Source organism: Lissotriton helveticus, chromosome 3_1, assembly GCF_964261635.1.
Source record: "Lissotriton helveticus chromosome 3_1, aLisHel1.1, whole genome shotgun sequence".
NCBI lineage: Eukaryota > Metazoa > Chordata > Amphibia > Caudata > Salamandridae > Lissotriton > Lissotriton helveticus.
In genome coordinates, this window is record NC_136061.1 from 1,816,666,227 (window position 1) to 1,816,684,925 (window position 18,699).

General features: G+C 48.0%; 1 protein-coding gene across 1 annotated transcript in view; it reads right to left on the bottom strand.

The window, feature by feature from the left end:
* The window catches only part of TSPAN32 (tetraspanin 32), a 526,327-nt gene that overhangs the window by 157,050 nt on the left and 350,578 nt on the right, over positions 1–18,699 (bottom strand). The window contains exon 9 of the mRNA XM_078682734.1: positions 17,077–17,178. Coding sequence (XP_078538860.1) covers positions 17,077–17,178 — 102 coding nt within the window. The remainder of the gene's footprint in view (positions 1–17,076; positions 17,179–18,699) is intronic.

Here is an 18,699-nt window from a genome sequence, read left to right on the forward strand (position 1 = left end):
GGGACGCAGCTCGGGGCGAAGCTCGGGCAAAGAGCGGGCCGTTTGAGGCCGTTCGAGGACGGAAAGGACTGGACTGGACCACCCCTCTTGTTTAAACCCTGTCCCCTTTTAAATCGTTAAGTATTGTTTGTGTATAGATTTATTATGTGCTCACAGGGTACTCGCAGCAAAACTGCAAAGGGAGGGAAAATGCGTAATGGGACCCTAGATGATTTCATCACTAGGACCAATATGGCTATTGATACTGAAATCACCAAAATGCAGAATAGGGTGTCCTTAGAGTTAGATGCTGCACGAAGACTATCTCAGGATCTAGCTCTGTCAAAAAAATCATCCCTAGGTAATATTGCCTCCGCTAAAACCCCTGAGCGCCTGGCTGGTCCCAGGCCGTTAATAACTGAGGCGGTTATTCATCATTCTCCACCAACCCCACTCCTGGAGCAATCCTCTATTTTATCGCCACCGCCTGCTAAACCTAAACAGATCTTGGCGCTAAATAACCCTGCCCCGGATCTAGGCATCCCAAAAAAAACAGAGTCGAAAAATCCGATTTTAAGTGTTAACAAATGGGATGCAATCCAAAAAAGGAAACGCCTAGCAAGATCAGCTTATGCCCGGAAAAAGGCCAAAGCGGCCAGAGCCCAATTTTTTAATAATCGCAGAGCCCCAGCTTTAAACGGGGTGGGTGATGTTGTTTCCCAATCAAATGGTTGTATAAGGACCAAGGAGACCTGGGTCAGTATAGATAGTGTGGAACTAGATTTAACTGCGGGTGTATCCGGTTCACATCCTGTTGAGGGTGTTAACGAGGGACCGCCAGGCGTTCCACAGGAGGGTAATGAACATTTTCTTAAAACTGTATGGGAGACACTTAAAAAGCTCTTAGCACCCCTTGAAGTCCGACTCTCACGTATTGAAAATAACTTGCTAGAGATGGATAAGACAATTGTTACACTAGCTAGTCTTAGCCTTAAACAAATGGAAATTAAAAACACACTGGGAGACAAGAGTACACCCCAGGCTCTAGCTGTATCATCGCCCGCTCAGCCCCTGTCTATAACTAGGCCTATACCAAAACCCCGTACAAAGGATTGTACCCCTGCAGTTATCAGCCTACAAATTAATGCCCCCCCCCTCGTCCTGCCCAAGGCATAACTTCCACAAAATCTGGAACTCGGGTCGATGTCCACAAACCTATTAGGACTGAGATCCAAAGGACATACCCCCAAGGTCCTAGAAATACACACAACTTTCGCAGGGGTTTCATAGATTTACCGCCTGATGCTAGGCCATACGTTGTAGTGTTAGCCGGTGTGCCCGTTTTGGAGCCACAATCCCAGGAGAACTTCTTGTCACTAAAAAATAAGGTTATTCACTGGCTGAACACAAATAGACAGTTACCAAATCATCTAACAAGTAACATTCTAATGGTACGTAGGGTACCTTGGGTAGGTCCAACACCTAAGTCCATTTTGGGTGACTGTATTGTTGTGTCTTTTGCCGATCCATGTACAGCGCAACACCTATGCTCATGGGATGTACAAGGCGAAGACGCAACAATTGTTGTTAGGCCTCTTACCTTCTTTTATCCTCCACGGCAAAATCTAAATTTAGAGGGGAATTGGTCATTAGTCCAAAATACTGGGAGGGGCGGTAGAGGGTATGGTTGGCAAGGCCATAATCGCAGGTGGGAAGGGGCACTAATCTCCAATCGGTTTGATTGCTTGGAAGACATTGATTGACTTCGGAAGGCAAATGTTTCCATACTTGACGTGGAACACACTACCATCTCTGTGATTTCTATTCCCACCCAACCTGAATCACGTTCAGACAGTTTTACCCCTATAGAAGGATCTCAAATGGACCCAAGCCCTGTGATCAATCCTATTGAGATTAGGGTGGAAGATGTAAGTCTACAAGAGGCTTACTCTGGCTGTAGTCAAGCAGGGCCACTTAAATTGGTCTCCTGGAACATAGCCGGGTTAAAGAACCGTTTGGACAATGATGCCTGGGCAGATTTCATCGATACCCATGACATTGTCCTATTCCAGGAGACCTGGGCAACAGTCCCTTTATTTAGAGCGGGGTATCTAAATCACTATAAGCCTGCTATGCAGGGCCCAAAGGGCAGAGCTTCTGGAGGACTGGCGGTGTGGATCAGAGACTCTCTGGGGTATCAATCTACGGAAATCTTAGTAGATAACCCCGACCTCCTATGTATTAACCTAAGCAAGGGTAACAACGAGAGCATTGTTTTAATTAATATTTATTTATTTATTTATTTTTAGAATTTATATAGCGCGGCTGATACCTTGCAGGCTTCCTGGCGCTGTAGAATACTTCAACTGAGGATAACTAGTCACGGGTAACAGGCGGAATGAGAATTAAGGAAACAACCAGGTCTTGATCCGTTTCCGAAAGGGGAGGAGTTGAGAGGTTTGGCGTATGTCAATAGGCAGACTGTTCCATAATTTGGCCGCTGCGACCCTGAATGATCTTCCCCCCGTTCTAGCTTTGTAACATCTGGGCACTATTACCAGATATGCTGAGGAAGAACGTAACGTTCTGGTGGGAGTATACCATGAGAACATGTCTTGCATCGGTCTGGGTCCAAGTCCATGCAGCGCTTTAAAGACAATGCAGAGGGACTTGAACGCCACCCGCTGCTTCAAAGGTAGCCAGTGTAACTCGGCTAGTGCTGCCGAGGCCGATGATCTCCTCGTCCAGCCAAGAGCTAGCTTAGCGGCGGCAGACTGAATTCTTTGAAGCCGGTCTAACAGCGTAATTGGGGACTCCAGAAGCAGGGCGTTGCAATAGTCCAGGCGACTAAGTATAGTACACCTGACTATCATCGCCCGAGTGTGTGAGGGAAGGAGAGGCATAATTTTACGCAGAGAGCGTAAGAGAGCCGAGCATGTCCCCACCGTTTTGGCGACCTGGGTGTCCATATTCAGATTGTTATTGAGCGTAGCTCCCAGGTTACGGACCGAGGTAACTGGCAGTGGTTTTTCCTTAAATTCCGGAGGCCAGAAATCACTCGGGAACTGACGAGAAATATAATTTCCCGCACAGTAACAAAACCTCTGTTTTGGAGGAGTTAAATTGTAAGGAGTTCCTGTGTAACCACCCAGCCGTCTCACGCAGGCAGTCATGGAAGGAGGTTAAGGGGGTAAAGCCTTCTCCCTCCCATGAGAGAATAAGCTGGGTGTCATCGGCGTAGTTGATCGTTGTTATCCCGAATGACTTAATTAACGTTATCAGTGGTTTAAGATACACGTTAAAAAGAATGGGGCTGATGGAAGAGCCCTGGGGAACTCCCTGAGGTACTGGGGCAAAAGCGGATTGGAAGGGAGGGAGGGAAACAGCCTGTCTTCTGTCCTGAAGGTAAGAATAAAACCACAACAGGGCCGTGCCCTCCACACCTGCCTCGCGGAGTCTGTCCAACAGCGTCCCGTGGTTGACCGTGTCGAATGCGGCAGACAGGTCCAGCAGTATCAGTGCTACTGACTGGCCCCTGTCTGCACGCATGCGAAGATCCTCCATGGCTGTCAAGACTGCTGTTTCGGTACCGTGAGCAGGACGGAAACCGAATTGGAATTCATCCAAGAGGTTGTTTTGTTCTAGGTGCGTGGAGAGACACGAGCTTACCCAACGTTCGACCACTTTTGCAGGAAATGGCAGGAGGGAGATGGGTCGATAGTTAGATAAACAGTCAGGGCTCAAGGAGGGCTTTTTCAGAAGCGGGGTAACTAGTGCTTGTTTCCAGGGAGTTGGTACATATCCGCAGTGTAAAGAAAAGTTACATATTCGTCGCAGAGTGCCGAAGAGTTCTGATCCAAAGTTTTTCCAAATCTTTGGAGGGAGGGGGTCAAGAGGGGATCCTGAGGTAATTCCGAGTGCCAGTCTATCAAAATCGGATTCAGGAATAGGGGGGAAATCCTGTAACCTGACCATGGGGTCGAGGCCTGCTGAGGTCAGGTCCTGCGAGCTGGTGGTGGCTCCCCGGCTGTTGGAGCATCCCAGCACAGGGGGTGCCTTTAAGTTGTGAATAATAGTGTTAATTTTTTCAGTGAAAAAAGTAGCGAGACTATCACAGAGGGCTTGAGTGGGAGGCTGAGTCGTTGTGGCACAATCTGGATGAGTTAAATTTTTGAGTATCTGAAAGATGCTTTTCGAGCTATTAGGGGCGTTGGCGATGGTAGAGCAAAAGTAGTTTGCCTTACTTTGCACTATGGCATTTTTATATGCCCGGAGGTTATCTTTCCAGATAGATTTATTAATATCAGTGTAGCCTTGCCTCCATTTTCTCTCAGATTGTCTGCAAGCTAGCTTGAGGGCTCTCAATGAGTCATCGAACCAGGGGGCTGGTGGCCTTCTCTTGGGATTACTCTTTTTCTGAGGGACTAGAGAATCCGCGGTGTTGGAGATCAGTGTACAGAGGGCCGAGTAGTTGTCCTCGACCGACTGCAAGGTGGAAAAACTGTTCTCCACATTGAATACAGGGCCAGTCAATCTTAGCTTGTCCAATGCTTTCCAATCTCTATACATCAAGTCGGGGGAGGAACTAAGTGGCGACCTGTTGGCTCTGCCACCAGCTATGTGAAATTTAATAAGTGCATGGTCAGTCCAGCACATGGGGAGTATATCACTGAGGAATACTAGCCGGGGTGAGGAAAAAATCAGGTCAAGCTGGTGGCCGGCAGTATGTGTAGGTTTGTTAACTAGCTGGGATAATCCCATGCCTTCACAGGAAAGTAAAATATTATTCAGGGCAGAATCCAGGCTACCGTTTGGCCAGAGATTAAAATCGCCCAGAATAATCAACTTGTTATGAGTAGTGGCCATGTTGGTAATGGCGGTAAGAAGCGACTTTTGCTGCATGGAGTTGAAGGCTCCCGGGGGACGGTAACAAATCATAGCCGTGAAGGTGATTCCGTGATGACAGTTGATAGAAAGGCCAAGTATTTCTGTGCCTGCAACTGGGTCCATGTCAAGAGTTTTTATGGACCAGGACGCTCTGTAGATAATACCGACTCCCCCACCTCGACCCTTGGGTCTGGGGAGATGCAATATTTTAAAATCTTGTGGACAGGCCCAGTCCAAATCAATATTACAGTCGGAGTGGGTCCATGTCTCGGTAAGAAATAGTGCATCGAGGTGATGATTATCAATCATTTGGGAGATTTCATTAACGTGTTTAGGCAGCGATCTAACATTCAACAGGCCGCCTAGCAGCAGATAATATCTATGCCCGTGGCTGCAAAGGTGGTCGTAAGCAACCGATTTTGAATACCCTTGATCTGCTTTTGAGGAACTTAGGCTATGACCATTTTATCGTGGTGGCAGGGGATTTGAACTGCTCATTCGAACCCATTCTTAGTATAGACGAGGATGTGGGTGTCGATGTAGACACTGCTTGGAACATTCCGCCATTGACCATAGACAAGGGTGTCAGGGGAACTGAGGCAGCCTTGCACTGGCTGGGATTTTGTATGGAGTGGGGGTTGCGGGCAACTAATGGCCGCACAACCTCTGATAAGCACGGACAACCTACCTTTAACAACGGGACCAGTATGAGCCGAATCGACTACATACTGCTTAAAGTTGATTCTTGGTCACTTGTGGTAGATATGGTGGTAGAGGTAAGGCCAGAGAGTGACCATGATCCTCTGATATTGAGCCTAAGGGTATCTGATATGGGAGGGAGACCCACTGTAACACAATGCCCGACATCAGAGGTCATCTTGTGTACTGATAGAATACGGGTAAAATGGCCCAGGGTCATAGCAGAACCTCTACTTATCAAAGAAATTGAGGAGGTGGTAATGAGAACAATGGGTAACATGATGGACCTACAACCTACCTCTGGGGTTGACTCCCCATTTATTGAACTCCACGAGAAGTGCTTCATGGAATTAAAAAATTTGCTTACCAAGCCATCAAGGTTTAAGAAAGTTATTACCCCTAAAAGGTGGTACAACAAGAAGTGTAGGGATGCACATGGCAAATTAATTGCTGCAGTTAAATCTAGGGTCACTAATGATATCAAGAATGCCAGACTAATTTATAAACAGGCTTTATGGTCAGCCAAGAGGGAATGGGACGACCACTTTTGGTCTGAACTCCTCTTGGCGTGTAATTCGTCAAATCAAATGAAGTTTTGGGAGACTATCAAATGGGGCAGGGATCCGGACTCCCAAATACCTGTTAATTATGTCTCTGCTTTAGATTGGGTGGGTTTTTACTCTGCCCAATTTGAAGACATTAGTGAAGGGCCCTCTGTACAGAATGAGCTTGCAACGGGGGTACCTCTTAGTGTTGGTGCAGCTCTCACCTTTTCACTTTTAGACACAGAACGTGCCTTGGGCACTGTCCAGTCAGGGAAAGCACCAGGATTGGATGCCATCCCTGCAGATCTTTTTAAATCGAACCTCGACGTATGGGTCCCCTATATAACAATGTTGGCCAATGCTATTGATGCTGGGGCCAGGATTCCTGAATCATGGAAAGGGGCCGAGATCTTACCTATATATAAAAAAGGTGATCGCACGTTACCAAATAATTATCGCCCCATAAGCCTGATAGACTCTCTTCAAAAAGTAATCTCGAGGATGGTCCTTGTAAGAATACAGGGATGGATAGACCAGGAAAATATATTATCTCCCATGCAAGCAGGGTTTAGATCAGGCACCAGTACCATAGATCAGGTGTTTAGACTGGCTTTGCTTTACTGGAAGGTTGTTTTTTTGGGGAGGCGGGGTTATTTATGCTGCATTTGTCGACCTTAAGTCTGCTTTTGATTTGGTGCAAAGAGCAAAACTTTGGGATTCACTGAGACGTATGGGTTTACCTGTTGAACTCCTGGATATAGTCATGAGACTTCATGAGGACAATTTTGCCCGAGTGAGATGGGGCAAACAGGGTCAGGTGACTCACAGATTCCCGGTAAACCGTGGGGTGCGCCAGGGATGTGTGTTGGCCCCCACTCTGTTTCTCCTCTTCATCAACCAGGTCGTCAAATTCTTCTCTAACTCTCAAACAGATGCACCTTCTTTGGGGGGGTCTAAGTACCCGATGTTAATCTTTGCTGACGACACCCTGCTTCTCTCTAAAACCCGTAGTGGGCTGCAGACAGCATTGAATAGATTTGCAGAGTTTTGCAGGGTTAATGATCTACAGATTAACGTAGATAAAACGAAATTTATGGTCTTCAGTAATAAAAACCCGATCACAAGCTCTGTTAGCTTGAATGGCGTGTTCATTGAACAGGTGATGGTAATGACCTATCTGGGTGTGAACCTGGATTACCAACTTAGTTGGAAACCCCAGATTGAGGCATTAAATCTTAAATTCCTTCGTCTCACAGGTTGTTTATTAAAGGAACATAAGAAATCATTGACCAAACGTATTGCCCCAGCATTAAAAATTTACGAAGCTAAAACAAAGGCAGCTACCCTCTATGGTGCTGATATTTGGGGCTTTAAGGATTTGACTACTTTGGTTAAAGCCCAGAATACGTTTTTGCGAAATCTGGTTGGGCTTCCACAGTCCACACCCACCAAAGCATTGCTGCTAGATCTAGGCTGTAGACCCTTAAATGAGTTGGCCCGTTTTCGCCTGGTGGCATTATGGCGTCGGCTCTGGGTTACCCCAGAGCTTAGCCTCTTCGCCAACGAAATGGCGGAGGTAAAAGCATTGTTGGGTGCCGCTAGAATTCCCTGGTTTAAGGAAGTTAAACATACTTTGTTTCAAATGGGTTTACATCACCTGTGGACTAACCCGGGGAGCTCTATTTTTCCATCTAAACAAGACTTTAAAGATCTGTTTTGGGCATCCATTAACCCAATTGCAGTTACCCAATCATTAGACACCAACTTAACAGGGCACTTTTTGACTCATAAACTATTTCTATTTCTATTTAGGGGGTTTTGTAAAGCGCTTGGTGACGCACAGCGGCGTGTCCCCGCGCTAAGGAGCTGATGCTTACTGGAATGGGACACCATTTCTTGAGCCTTATTGGGATGTGATTTGTAAAACTCTGGATAGGAAATTGTTCCATCAATTCCACGTTGGATCACTCCCCATTAATGCATTTACTGCTAAGTGGTTTGGTAATTCAGTTAACAAATGTCCTTGGTGCCCGGATCATGTAGAGAGCACTGGCCATCTGTTTTTTGCTTGCCCAGCCTATCAAGTGCTGCGTTCAAAATGGCTTCAACCCCTATGTAGTGGATTGAATAGCAGGGGACACCTTGAAGCTTTGTGGAAATTTCGCACCATTAGATCTGAGCTCGTGGTGGTTGGTGTGGCCAAGTTCTTAGGCGGGGCCTGGTTGATTCGTATTAGAAAATTGAATACCTGATAAATGTTAAACATTAATGTAGTAAGTTCTTATATTGTATAGTCTTTTTCAAATGTTTAATAACTTTTTAAACAGCGATGATGCTCTATTTTAATATTTCATGTATTGTATGCTGTCTTTTATGAATTTTATTTCGAAATAAAGACTAATGAACTAATGAACTGAACTGAATTGAAGGGTACCCAAAGCCCTAACCGTATCGGTATCCTTTTTTATGCCTTGAAGAGCATCATCGATGTGTGTGCCGCAGAGAAGCTGACCGTCATCAGGCATATCAAGGACTTTAGTTTGTATTTCCGGACGGAATGCCGTCGCCTTTTGCCAACCGTGGCGTCATAGTACCGCAGCACCAGCCAGCTGGCGAAAACCAGTAGATGCGATATCCATCGCGCAATCGATGATCTCGGACGCCGAACGTTCGCCCTCCAGCAAGATCTTCTTTGCTTCTTCCTTTGACTCTTCCGGCAAGGCCCCAACATATGGGGCAATGCCTGCCCACATTTGTCGATTATAACGTCCCAACAGTGCCAAGGAGTTGGAAGCACGCACTGTTAATGCTGACATGGACGAAAAACATTTCCCAATACTATCAAGCCGTCTACCATCCTTATCTGGAGGGGCAGTCAGTGGTGCAGAAGGATTTTCAGATTTCCGCTGAGCGGCCTGTGTGATAACAGAGTCAGGTTTGGGGTGTCTGGTCAGGCAAGCTGGAGTGGTGTCTGGAGCCCTGTATTTCTTGTCCAGCCTAGGTTGCACCAGGGGTAGAGAAGAAGGGTTTTGCATAATCTTTACACCCTGGTCCTATATGTAGTCGATAATGGGTATAGATCTGACAGATTTTTTGAAAGGTTCTTTAAAGTCATAAAGGAAGCAATCCTGTTGGTGGGAAGGCATAGGTATGTGGAAACGCTGTGCCGTGCTCTCAAGAATGTTATGGAAACCCCCGATATTCTCAGGAGGTGAGTCAGCCTGAGTAGGCACCAGGGATGCTGGAAAGGGAATTACATAATCATCCCACTCATCATGTGTCGATTGGGATCTTGAAGTTCCCCTTCCTCATGTGGTTCCTCCTCTTCATCATCCGAGGAAGGTGGAGGCTGTGAAGTGGAAGGGCCAGGTTGTAAAATCAGGGGCGAAGGCCGTGGTCTTGGCGGCGGAGAGGCCACTGGAGGAGGTGGAGACGTAGCCGAAGTTGGCAACCTCTGTTTATAATCAGTTATTAGGAATTGGAGGTCGAAAACCAGGGACGCCCGTAGGCAAACCATAAGAGGTTGAGGGGGATGGCACACCTCATTATAATCCACCTTGTCCTCCTGCTCCTGATCATCATAGTCCGAGCTGTCGTGATATTTGACGTGAAGTTCAGATGGGCTTGTCGCAGTTCTGAACATACTCCCATCATCAGAGTCTTCCTCCTCCAGGAGGTGGGCAGGTGGCAAAGGCTGGACCCTACTTGGAGAAGTCAAGGCCGGTGTTAGCGTGTGTTTTGTAATCTTTTTTTATTAAAACAGATTTTATTTGTCAGAGGTCACATATAATGCAAGGTTCCGGAACCCAGAGCTTCTGCACACATCAATATATCAGCAGTATAATCCTGGACATTTTACATCTAAACAACCAACACACCCCCCTCCTCCACCCTCCGTTTGCGCTGATGCCGCCACCTAACTACATAGAATCTGTACATTGCATGTCGAGTCCAACGAAACACTCCCTCCTCTCCACCCAGGAGCCACTTGTCAAATTACCGGTAGGTCAGTCCGCTCAGGCGGCGGGTCCAGGTCCAAGCCACGATAATCCGCCCATCTCTTCCATATCTTAAAGTGTTTACGGGGGCATCCCCTGGCTATGAATATAGGCTGCTCGAGTCCCATACACAAGTCCATCCCATTCTTCCAAGCAGGCAGCGGCGGGGCTTGGGGCGCCTTCCATGCCTTAGCAATGTCTCTCTTTGCCAGCGTTAGACCGAGCACCAGCAAGTGGCGTTTATATCTATTGCCCCCTATCCCCGCCATCACGTGCAGTAGGGCTAATTTCGGCGTGCGCGGGAGCTCCCACGCCAAAACCTCAGAGAGACAAGTGAACACCCCACTCCATAACCTTTGCGGAGCCGAACACCCCCACACGGTATGTAAAAGCGTGCCCTCCTCTACGCCACAGCGGGAGAACTGATCATGCCTGCCCTCCAGAGGCGCTCTCGGGCGAAATATGTGCGGTGTAAGTATTTGAATTGAATCAGTCGCAAGCGCGTGAATATGGCCACTCCCCTCGGACTAGCCAGGGCCTCGGCCCAATCCTCTTCCTCCAAGTCCCCCACGTCCCGACCCCACGCTGCCCTAAGTCTGTGTAGGTCTGTGGAGCAGTGGTGTACCAACGTCTGATAAATGCGTGAAATTTTCTTGTCTGGGAGTTCACCCATGAACACTTTGGCCTCTATCGGGCTGAATTTGGGGAGGGACCGTCAGGTGCGGCAGCAGCGCGTGCCTGAACTGGAGGTATTTAAAAAATTGGGAACGTGGCATCCCGTACTCATCTTGTATATTCTGAAAGGACTTCAGGGAACAGCCCATCATGACATCGCCCAACGAGGAGATCCCTATCGCGTCCCATCCTCCAAATCCCCGCAGGGCATTCAAACTGGGAAACTGACCATTGCGCCACAGAGGAGTCTCCCAGGTCAACACATTCCACCACCCCATCCTACTCAAAGCCCGGCTCCAGGCAGAGAATACCACCCGTGTGGCGGACGGGAGGCATCTCCGAAGCGGTGCAGAATATAGCAGGGCGTGGACGGACGCGGTACCCATCAGGTGTCGCTCTACCGCGTGGGCCGGGTCGCCCCGGTGCCCATACCACCACTCGTTGAGTACTAACAAATGCGCCGCCTGATAATATGAAAGAATATCGGATGTAGCAAGCCCTCCCGTGTAGTAGATAGAAAACACGTACGCAAAGCCACCCGTGCAATCCCCCCCTCCCACAAGAACCCACCCAGCGCAGAGTTGACCTGCCAGAACCAATGGGGCGAAATCTGAAAGGGATGGTTCTGTAGCTGGTACAGTAGCCGGGGAAGCACCACCATTTTGAAAATCGCTGATCTGCCATAGATCGTTAGGGGCATGCGGGACCAGACCTTCAGATCCTCGCGTGAGCGATCCCATACTGAGGTGAGGTTGCGATCGCGGGAGGCAGTCGCCTCTTCCGACAGGTAGACCCCCAAGTATTCCACCCCTCCGGTCGCCAGCTGTAGTCCGGAAGCCCATGTACCTACCTGCTTCCGTCCACCCAGCACCCACAACGTCGACTTGGCCGGGTTCATGTACAGACCGGAGGTTTCACCGAAGATCTCTAAGATACGAAGCAAGCGTGGCCCCGAACGATCCAGATCAGTAATAAAAAATAAGACATCATCCGCATACAGTGCTATTTTGTCGGTGAGACCCGGTGCCCACCTGAAACCCCTGAGCTGGGCGTCTATATGGACCCACGCCGCCAAGGGCTCCATGGCCAGCACGAAGAGATAGGGGGAAAGGGGGCAACCCTGCCGAGTGCCCCTCCGGACCGGGAAGGAGCGCGATATTGCTCCCCCAACTAGTACCGACGCTGTAAGGTCAGTGTATAATAGCCGTAGGTAAGACATGAATCGCGGACCAAAATTCAGGCGCCGCAAAAGGGCAAATAAGTATATCCAGCTCAGGGAATCGAAAGCCCTGTCCATATCTGCTAGGTACAACGACGCCTGCTCCCCGAGTCTCTCCCAGGCCGAGATCGCCACGTGTGCGCGTCTTATATTGTGGCGAGTCGCCCTCCGCTGCATAAATCCCGCATGATCAGGATGGACTAAGCCGGAAATATGGGGCTTGAGCCTGTTGGCTAAGGCCTTGGCAAAAACTTTGGCCTCAGTATTAAGTAAGGATATAGGGCGGTAAGATGCATGGTTTTCGGGGGATCTACCTGGTTTCAAAAGGACCACCACCTCCGCATGTTTCCAATCTGGGGGGAGCAGTCCCTCCTCGCACGCCTCCTCAATTACCGGGCGAAAATGCGGCCCAAGCTGCACATGAAACCGCTTGAAAAACTCAGATGGGAAACCATTAGGACCGGGGGCCTTACCAGGGCGCAGTTCCCCCAAAGCTGAGCCCAGCTCGTCATCAGTCAGCGGCCTGTCCAGTTGTTCTCTTACGTCATCCGTGACTGAACGTGGGGTTGGATCGTCGATGAACCGCTGAATTACGTCCTCCGCCAGACACTCCCTAGGCGCATACATTTCCTCATAATATGCGGCGAAGCTCTCCGCAATGACCGAGGGCTCAGTGACAGGCAACCCCTCCGAATCCACCAACCGGGGCAACGGCTGGGCATGTAGCGTGCCCTGGCATAAGCGGTGTAACATCTTGCTTGATTTATCGCCCCACTGGTACTCTCGGCTACGTGTGGCCAGCCAAGCCTGCCTGGCCTCTTCCATCAAAACCGTGGTATATTGCTGCTGGGCCAGCGCCAGCTGTCGTCTGGCCGGTCCACCGCCCACCTCCCGACCCCTCCGCTCCAGCGCCTCTATGGCCGCCTCCCGCTGCACCAGATCACGTCGCCGCTCCCTACGCGCCGCTGCGCACCAAGAAATATCAACCCCCCCACATCGTGGGCTTCATTGCCTCCTAGAGGGCGGCCGGGGAATCCACGGAGCCTACATTTAAGACAAAGTATTCGTTTATTTCTTTAGACAGATGCTCCCTGTAATCATCCTTCAGTAAATGCCACCCCGACATCCGCCACCTGAAAGGCTGTCTGCCGGGACCTATACGAAATGTGAGGGCTATCGGTGAGTGATCAGAAAGGACTCTCGGCATAATTACAGCCGACACTATCCTGTGTGTCAGTCCCCTGGGCACGAAGATATAATCTAGTCTGGAAAATGAGTCATGCACTGTCGAATAATATGTGTATTCACTACGCAGGCCGTGCATCTGTTTCCATGTGTCCGTCCAGCCCAGTCCTGTAGCCAGGGCGCGCAGTTTCGTGGGAGGGCCCCCACCCCGTCAGTCGCACCACCCCGCCACCTATTGCAACTCAGGTCCATCACATCGTTCCAGTCCCCCCAACCACAGCTAGGGCATCTGGTATATCTCCCCAAAGAGCCATAAGTCGCTCCACAAGAGACCACTGCAAGGGCGGCGGAGCGTAAATGCTACCCAGGGTTACTCTGTCTCCCCCTATTCTACCCTGAACAATCACATATCGACCCTAAGTATCGGCCCAAAGTCTATCATGTGTGTAGGAGACCCTGCAGTGGATTAATATTGCTACCCCTCTTGACCCCCTGGTGAACCCGGAGTGGTATACCTGGTGGAACCCATAGCGTTGCAGACATAGCGCCTTTGTGCCTAGCATGTGGGTCTCCTGGAGTAGAAGGACATCCGGCCCTTTTGGCATCCTGAAGCACTGCTCCCCGTTTCACCTTGTCCAGCACCCCACGCACATTCCAACTAAGGATGCGTAGAGAGCCAGGGGCTACCCGTCCTGTCCCTTCAGTATCAGACGTGGCGAACAAACTCTAAATAGCCTAGTAGTGTTTCTACGACTCAGCACACAGGTAATATGACATAAAGGCAGCATCAAGATATGCCCAAACAGACCCCAAAACCCCACCCTACCGTACAACCCCCCCTCCCCCCTACCCTGCACCTCCCGAACATGGAAGCACCTGTTGTGGCCAGAGTGTAGCCAGGACCCCAACGGGGGAACAGAGGCCACCCCTTCCAACGGATCCCCAAACAGTAACCCATACCCTAGGGCGTCACTCCCTCCCACCCAGTCCTGCAAGGCCAGGCTCCCAGCCCGAAGGAACTAGCCCACCTAGACATCCACCCGTACCATATTTCAAGATCAAACCAAAAGTCTTCAACGTCACTTCACTTCAGTTTGCTGCTCTGACGATGGATCCCCCCGCCGGACTGCGGAGCCAGAGCGAGAGCTGCGCCCGGATCGCGATCTTCTGTTCCGTTGCCGCTGACTCCTGAGTGTGTTTTGTAATCTTAAGGTGGACATACGCACTATGTAGTTTGGGTTTAGTTGTCGTCGACGAGCCCGTCGACGGAGTAGTCGTCGATGGTGAAACGTCGACGGGCACCACCGGTGGTAACGTCGGCAGTGGTCCCATCGACGGTGTTGGCATCAGTGCTGGCGTCGACGGTGTTGGCGTCGATGGTGTTGGCGTCAACGTCGTCGGTGCTGCCGTCGTCGACGGGGTAGGCGTCCACGGGATAGTCTTCGTTGACGTTGACGTAGGCGTGGGCACGCTCGTCGGCGATCGTAGAGTCGACGATGGCTTTGACGTCGACGATGATTTCTTTATTTTTATCGTCGACGAGATAGACCTACCAGCCGTCGACGATGAAGTGGTCGACGTCGACATGGATAAGGTCGAAGATGCCACAGAAGTTGATACTGTCATCGTCGACGAGGTGACAGTCAAAGATGTAGATGGAGATTTCCTCATAGATTAAGCCACCGTCGACGACGACCTCGAGGTGGAAACAGGCTTCTTGAAGGTGTGAATAGTCTCCTGAGGAGAAACTTTTGCCGGGAAAGCCTTAGAATGTGCCTCTGAAGACTTTTTGTGCATCTTCTTTTGAGGTGGCTGCGATGAAGGACTTGGAGAGGCCACTCTAGGTCTTTTTTTAGACAAATGTGAAGACTTGGAGGAACATTCACTCTCCTCAGAAGACACAGCTTGGTCTTTATCTTTAAGCCTCTGCAGACAAATTAAGAGGCGTCCCTCCTTGTCTTTGAGGGTTTTTGAAGAAAAGGTACGACATACCTTACAGTCCTTTCAAGAATGATCTGGGTAAAGGCAATAGAGACAGTCCTTGTGTTGATCATCCACATGAAGTCTCTTTTTACCACAGGAAGCGCAGGACCTAAAAAGGCCCTTTTTAGGAGAATCTGCCATGAAGAACCTGAGAACTCCACACAGATGAAGGAATTTTGAAGAAAAAAGCACTGGAAATCCAGAAACCAAGGAAAGCTGAGCAGAGCTCAGTGGAGACTCCCTTAGGACGACGTGCGGTAGAAAATCTGTGGGACTAGAGCTCCTTCCAGGAAGGCTTCAGAGGGTGGTGATAGCTGATTGTCTCTTCTCCGAAGTTTGGTCCTTTTTACAAGAGGACATGGCTATGTTACTAATGAGAGGCCCTTGGCCTATTACTATGTATATATGTCTATGAGACATTACTTTATTTATGTACCGGGGACTCCCATCCCGACGACGGGGAATGATTCAGGCATGTGAATCTATGAAAGATACCCTAATACTGGATAAGTCAAGCAATTGTATTAGGACAGAGCTTGACCTTTTGGCCAAATACATACCACTGAGATGCTATAGGTCTGCTACATAATCAGATAGTTTCAGTGTTTGTTATTCTCTGACACATGGGAGAAGGGCAGTCAGGAAGAATGTATGCTGTATTGCAGAGCCAGCCGCACTCTTCCCTTTCAAACATCGACTTCAGAGACACCTTAACATGGCACTGCATGAGAGAATGTTGTTTTAAAAAAAAAAAAATTCTAGCTAAAATGTTTATGGGCTTGAGAGACAATCATGTAGAGGCGTGTTCAAAGCTTCTTGGCTCATGTTTGCTAATTGCTCTCTCTACATTACTGCCCATAATAAACCTGCCAGCCGTTACTTTGCCATTTTTCACATAAGGAGTCATTACATCAAGAAACTACCTTTACATCATGTTTTTCTACATCTGAGATGCCTTGACTTTGCAGGGAGGTTTGTAAGTATTATTTCTAGCTTTATATATTTCAGTTTTATAAAGTTAATTTAATTATTCGTTTTAATTAATTTTTCAAAATTGCACTACTAACATATTTAATTTACTTCAAATGTAATATTTTATACAAATTAATTTATTTCATATAATGTAATTTTAAATTACTCTTCTTATGCCTATAAACCCTTTATCATCCATTAATGCTACCCCTTTCCTGGACCTTAACTACCCCTTATTACCACTTAGGGGCTCATTCCGAGTTTGGCGGTATGTGGACCGCCAAACACTAAGTGACGCAGTGGTGGTGTTGCGCACTGGTGGTCCGACCACCTTACTATGAATTTGGCAGTCGGACCGTCATACCACCCACATACCTTAAACAACCCTCAAAATGGTTACATATATATTACATATTACATATACAATTTTAGTCAAATCAGAAGGTCTTGGCCAATGCCAGACCTAAAAATATGTAATGAATTCTAAATGTGTAAGCATGGATTTCTAACGGATCCTCTTGCAGAAAGTAAACACAGGTGCTGGTACCATCAAAAGCTATTTTGATTTGCAACTTTCTCTTTTTTCTGCAGCTATACAGTGGGAACACCAAGACTGCTTCCCTTGGTACTGAGATGCATGCATTTAATGTCTTTCAAATTACACATTCACTTCTTTTTATACTTACCCCTTTCTATCCTCCAGCAGTTTAACTATTATTTCTGTGTGACTGAGTAACTGTTTTGGTATTCTTAAACAGTACAGTTTCTCTAAGCTAGCATGATTAATGAGGGTGGTTATCGTGCAGCCCTCTGATGTTAGGTCTCCATAAAAGGCTATTCTGATCAGGAACGCCTCAAGGTCCTGAGAGAATTCTTTACAGAAGGGGTTTCAAATGAAGACATCAAAACCTGGGCTCTATCCATCCAAACTCACCTTTTGATGAATGGCCATAAGCTCCTGCCTAGAGGATCCAGATGAGTTCAGTCGCACCTTCTCATACACAGAATCATATATGTCGAGGACTGCATCTTCCACCTGCAAATATAGGCATTCCCATCAATACTGTTTATATTCTGGACACTAAGGTAACAGGCAAGAAACTGACCTTTCCATGGCTCTCAGTCCAAGTCAAGGCAAAGCAGGAAAAAACACATTCTACTTCTTAAAGGCTGGTAATTACAGAGAATGGGAGCTAAGGCAATTTAGTAATTGCAACACCACAAGTGTGGTGTACAAACTAAGTTGCGAATGCGGCCTCCAGTATATAGGCCTTACGACACGGAAAATAAAAACACGCATTCAAGAACATCTAAGCACCATAAAATCTGGAAAGCTGACAACGAAACTTGTACAACACTGCCACACGAACAAACATGCATTCAAGTGGGTAGTTCTCAAGAAGGTGACAGGAGACACATACACAGTGGAACGCCTGTTAGCCAGAAAGGAAGCTAAGTGGATTTTCCAGGAGAAATCAGATAAGATGGGGCTGAACGATTTATTGGAGTGGAATAAGATACACTGAGTTCCTCTTTGGCATCTGTATGAGGGTACTTTTACACTCTTATTGCTGCAAGACATGTCCCGGGTGCACTTATATATACAAACTGGAGCCCCCCTTAATGTTTTCTTAATATGGGCTTAATGTGTATTCTGTCCAAGATAGGAAAGCACGTTCTTTTGATTCACAAAAATAAAAATTAGGTTGGTGATAAAATAACTGCAATTTTTTCCCATCTAATTTTAACACTTTTGGCTGGTCTACAAGGTCCTTTGGATTTAATCAGTGTTGATGGTTCCTAGTTGAATATATTGAAACAATGTGCAATGTGGCCACTTGTAAACTGCATACAAGACGTGATTGTTTGCAGAAAGGTGCATAAAGTTTTAAATGGGTTGTAAAAAGCGAGATCGAGATCACGCGCCGAAATCTCGCGTGAGGTCCATCTTGACTAGCACCTCTCGTTCCTTTGAATATGAACATGCCCAATCCAAAATGGCCGACGCGGTTTCCCGCGAGACCACGGGCAGTATTACAAGTACTTTCCGAACGCGAATGATAACATGGCACGGGCTGAGATACAGCAGCCGCTTCTTCACTGCTCGGTAAGGAAATGGGGGGCTTAAACGGCGGGTTGCAGGAGGCGATGTTCAGCGCATATGTGTAGAAGGCTCAGGTTATGGCTTTGAGACACGCAGTGTCCGCGCTAGAAATCGATCTTCATGCACTCTGCAACTTGGTGCAGGGATCACAGGGGATCCGTTTTTAATTAACACGATGTTTGTAACGTGTAGGGCGTTCTAGGTAAACTTGAGCAATGTGCATTGATGCACATATTTGCTTATTTTTTACCTCGTGTGACTCGGTGTAGACTTGGTAACTGGGTGCAGGTAATGCAGATGGTCAGTGTATATTGTCACTCCGCTTTTATTAACACACTGTGTATAACGTAGTTAAAGGTGAGCAATGGTTTTAAAGATACATATTTGCTCAAATGCGAACTAAGTATGGTGTTTTGTCTCTCCCACCTCCATAGCATTCGGAAAGGGAGAAGT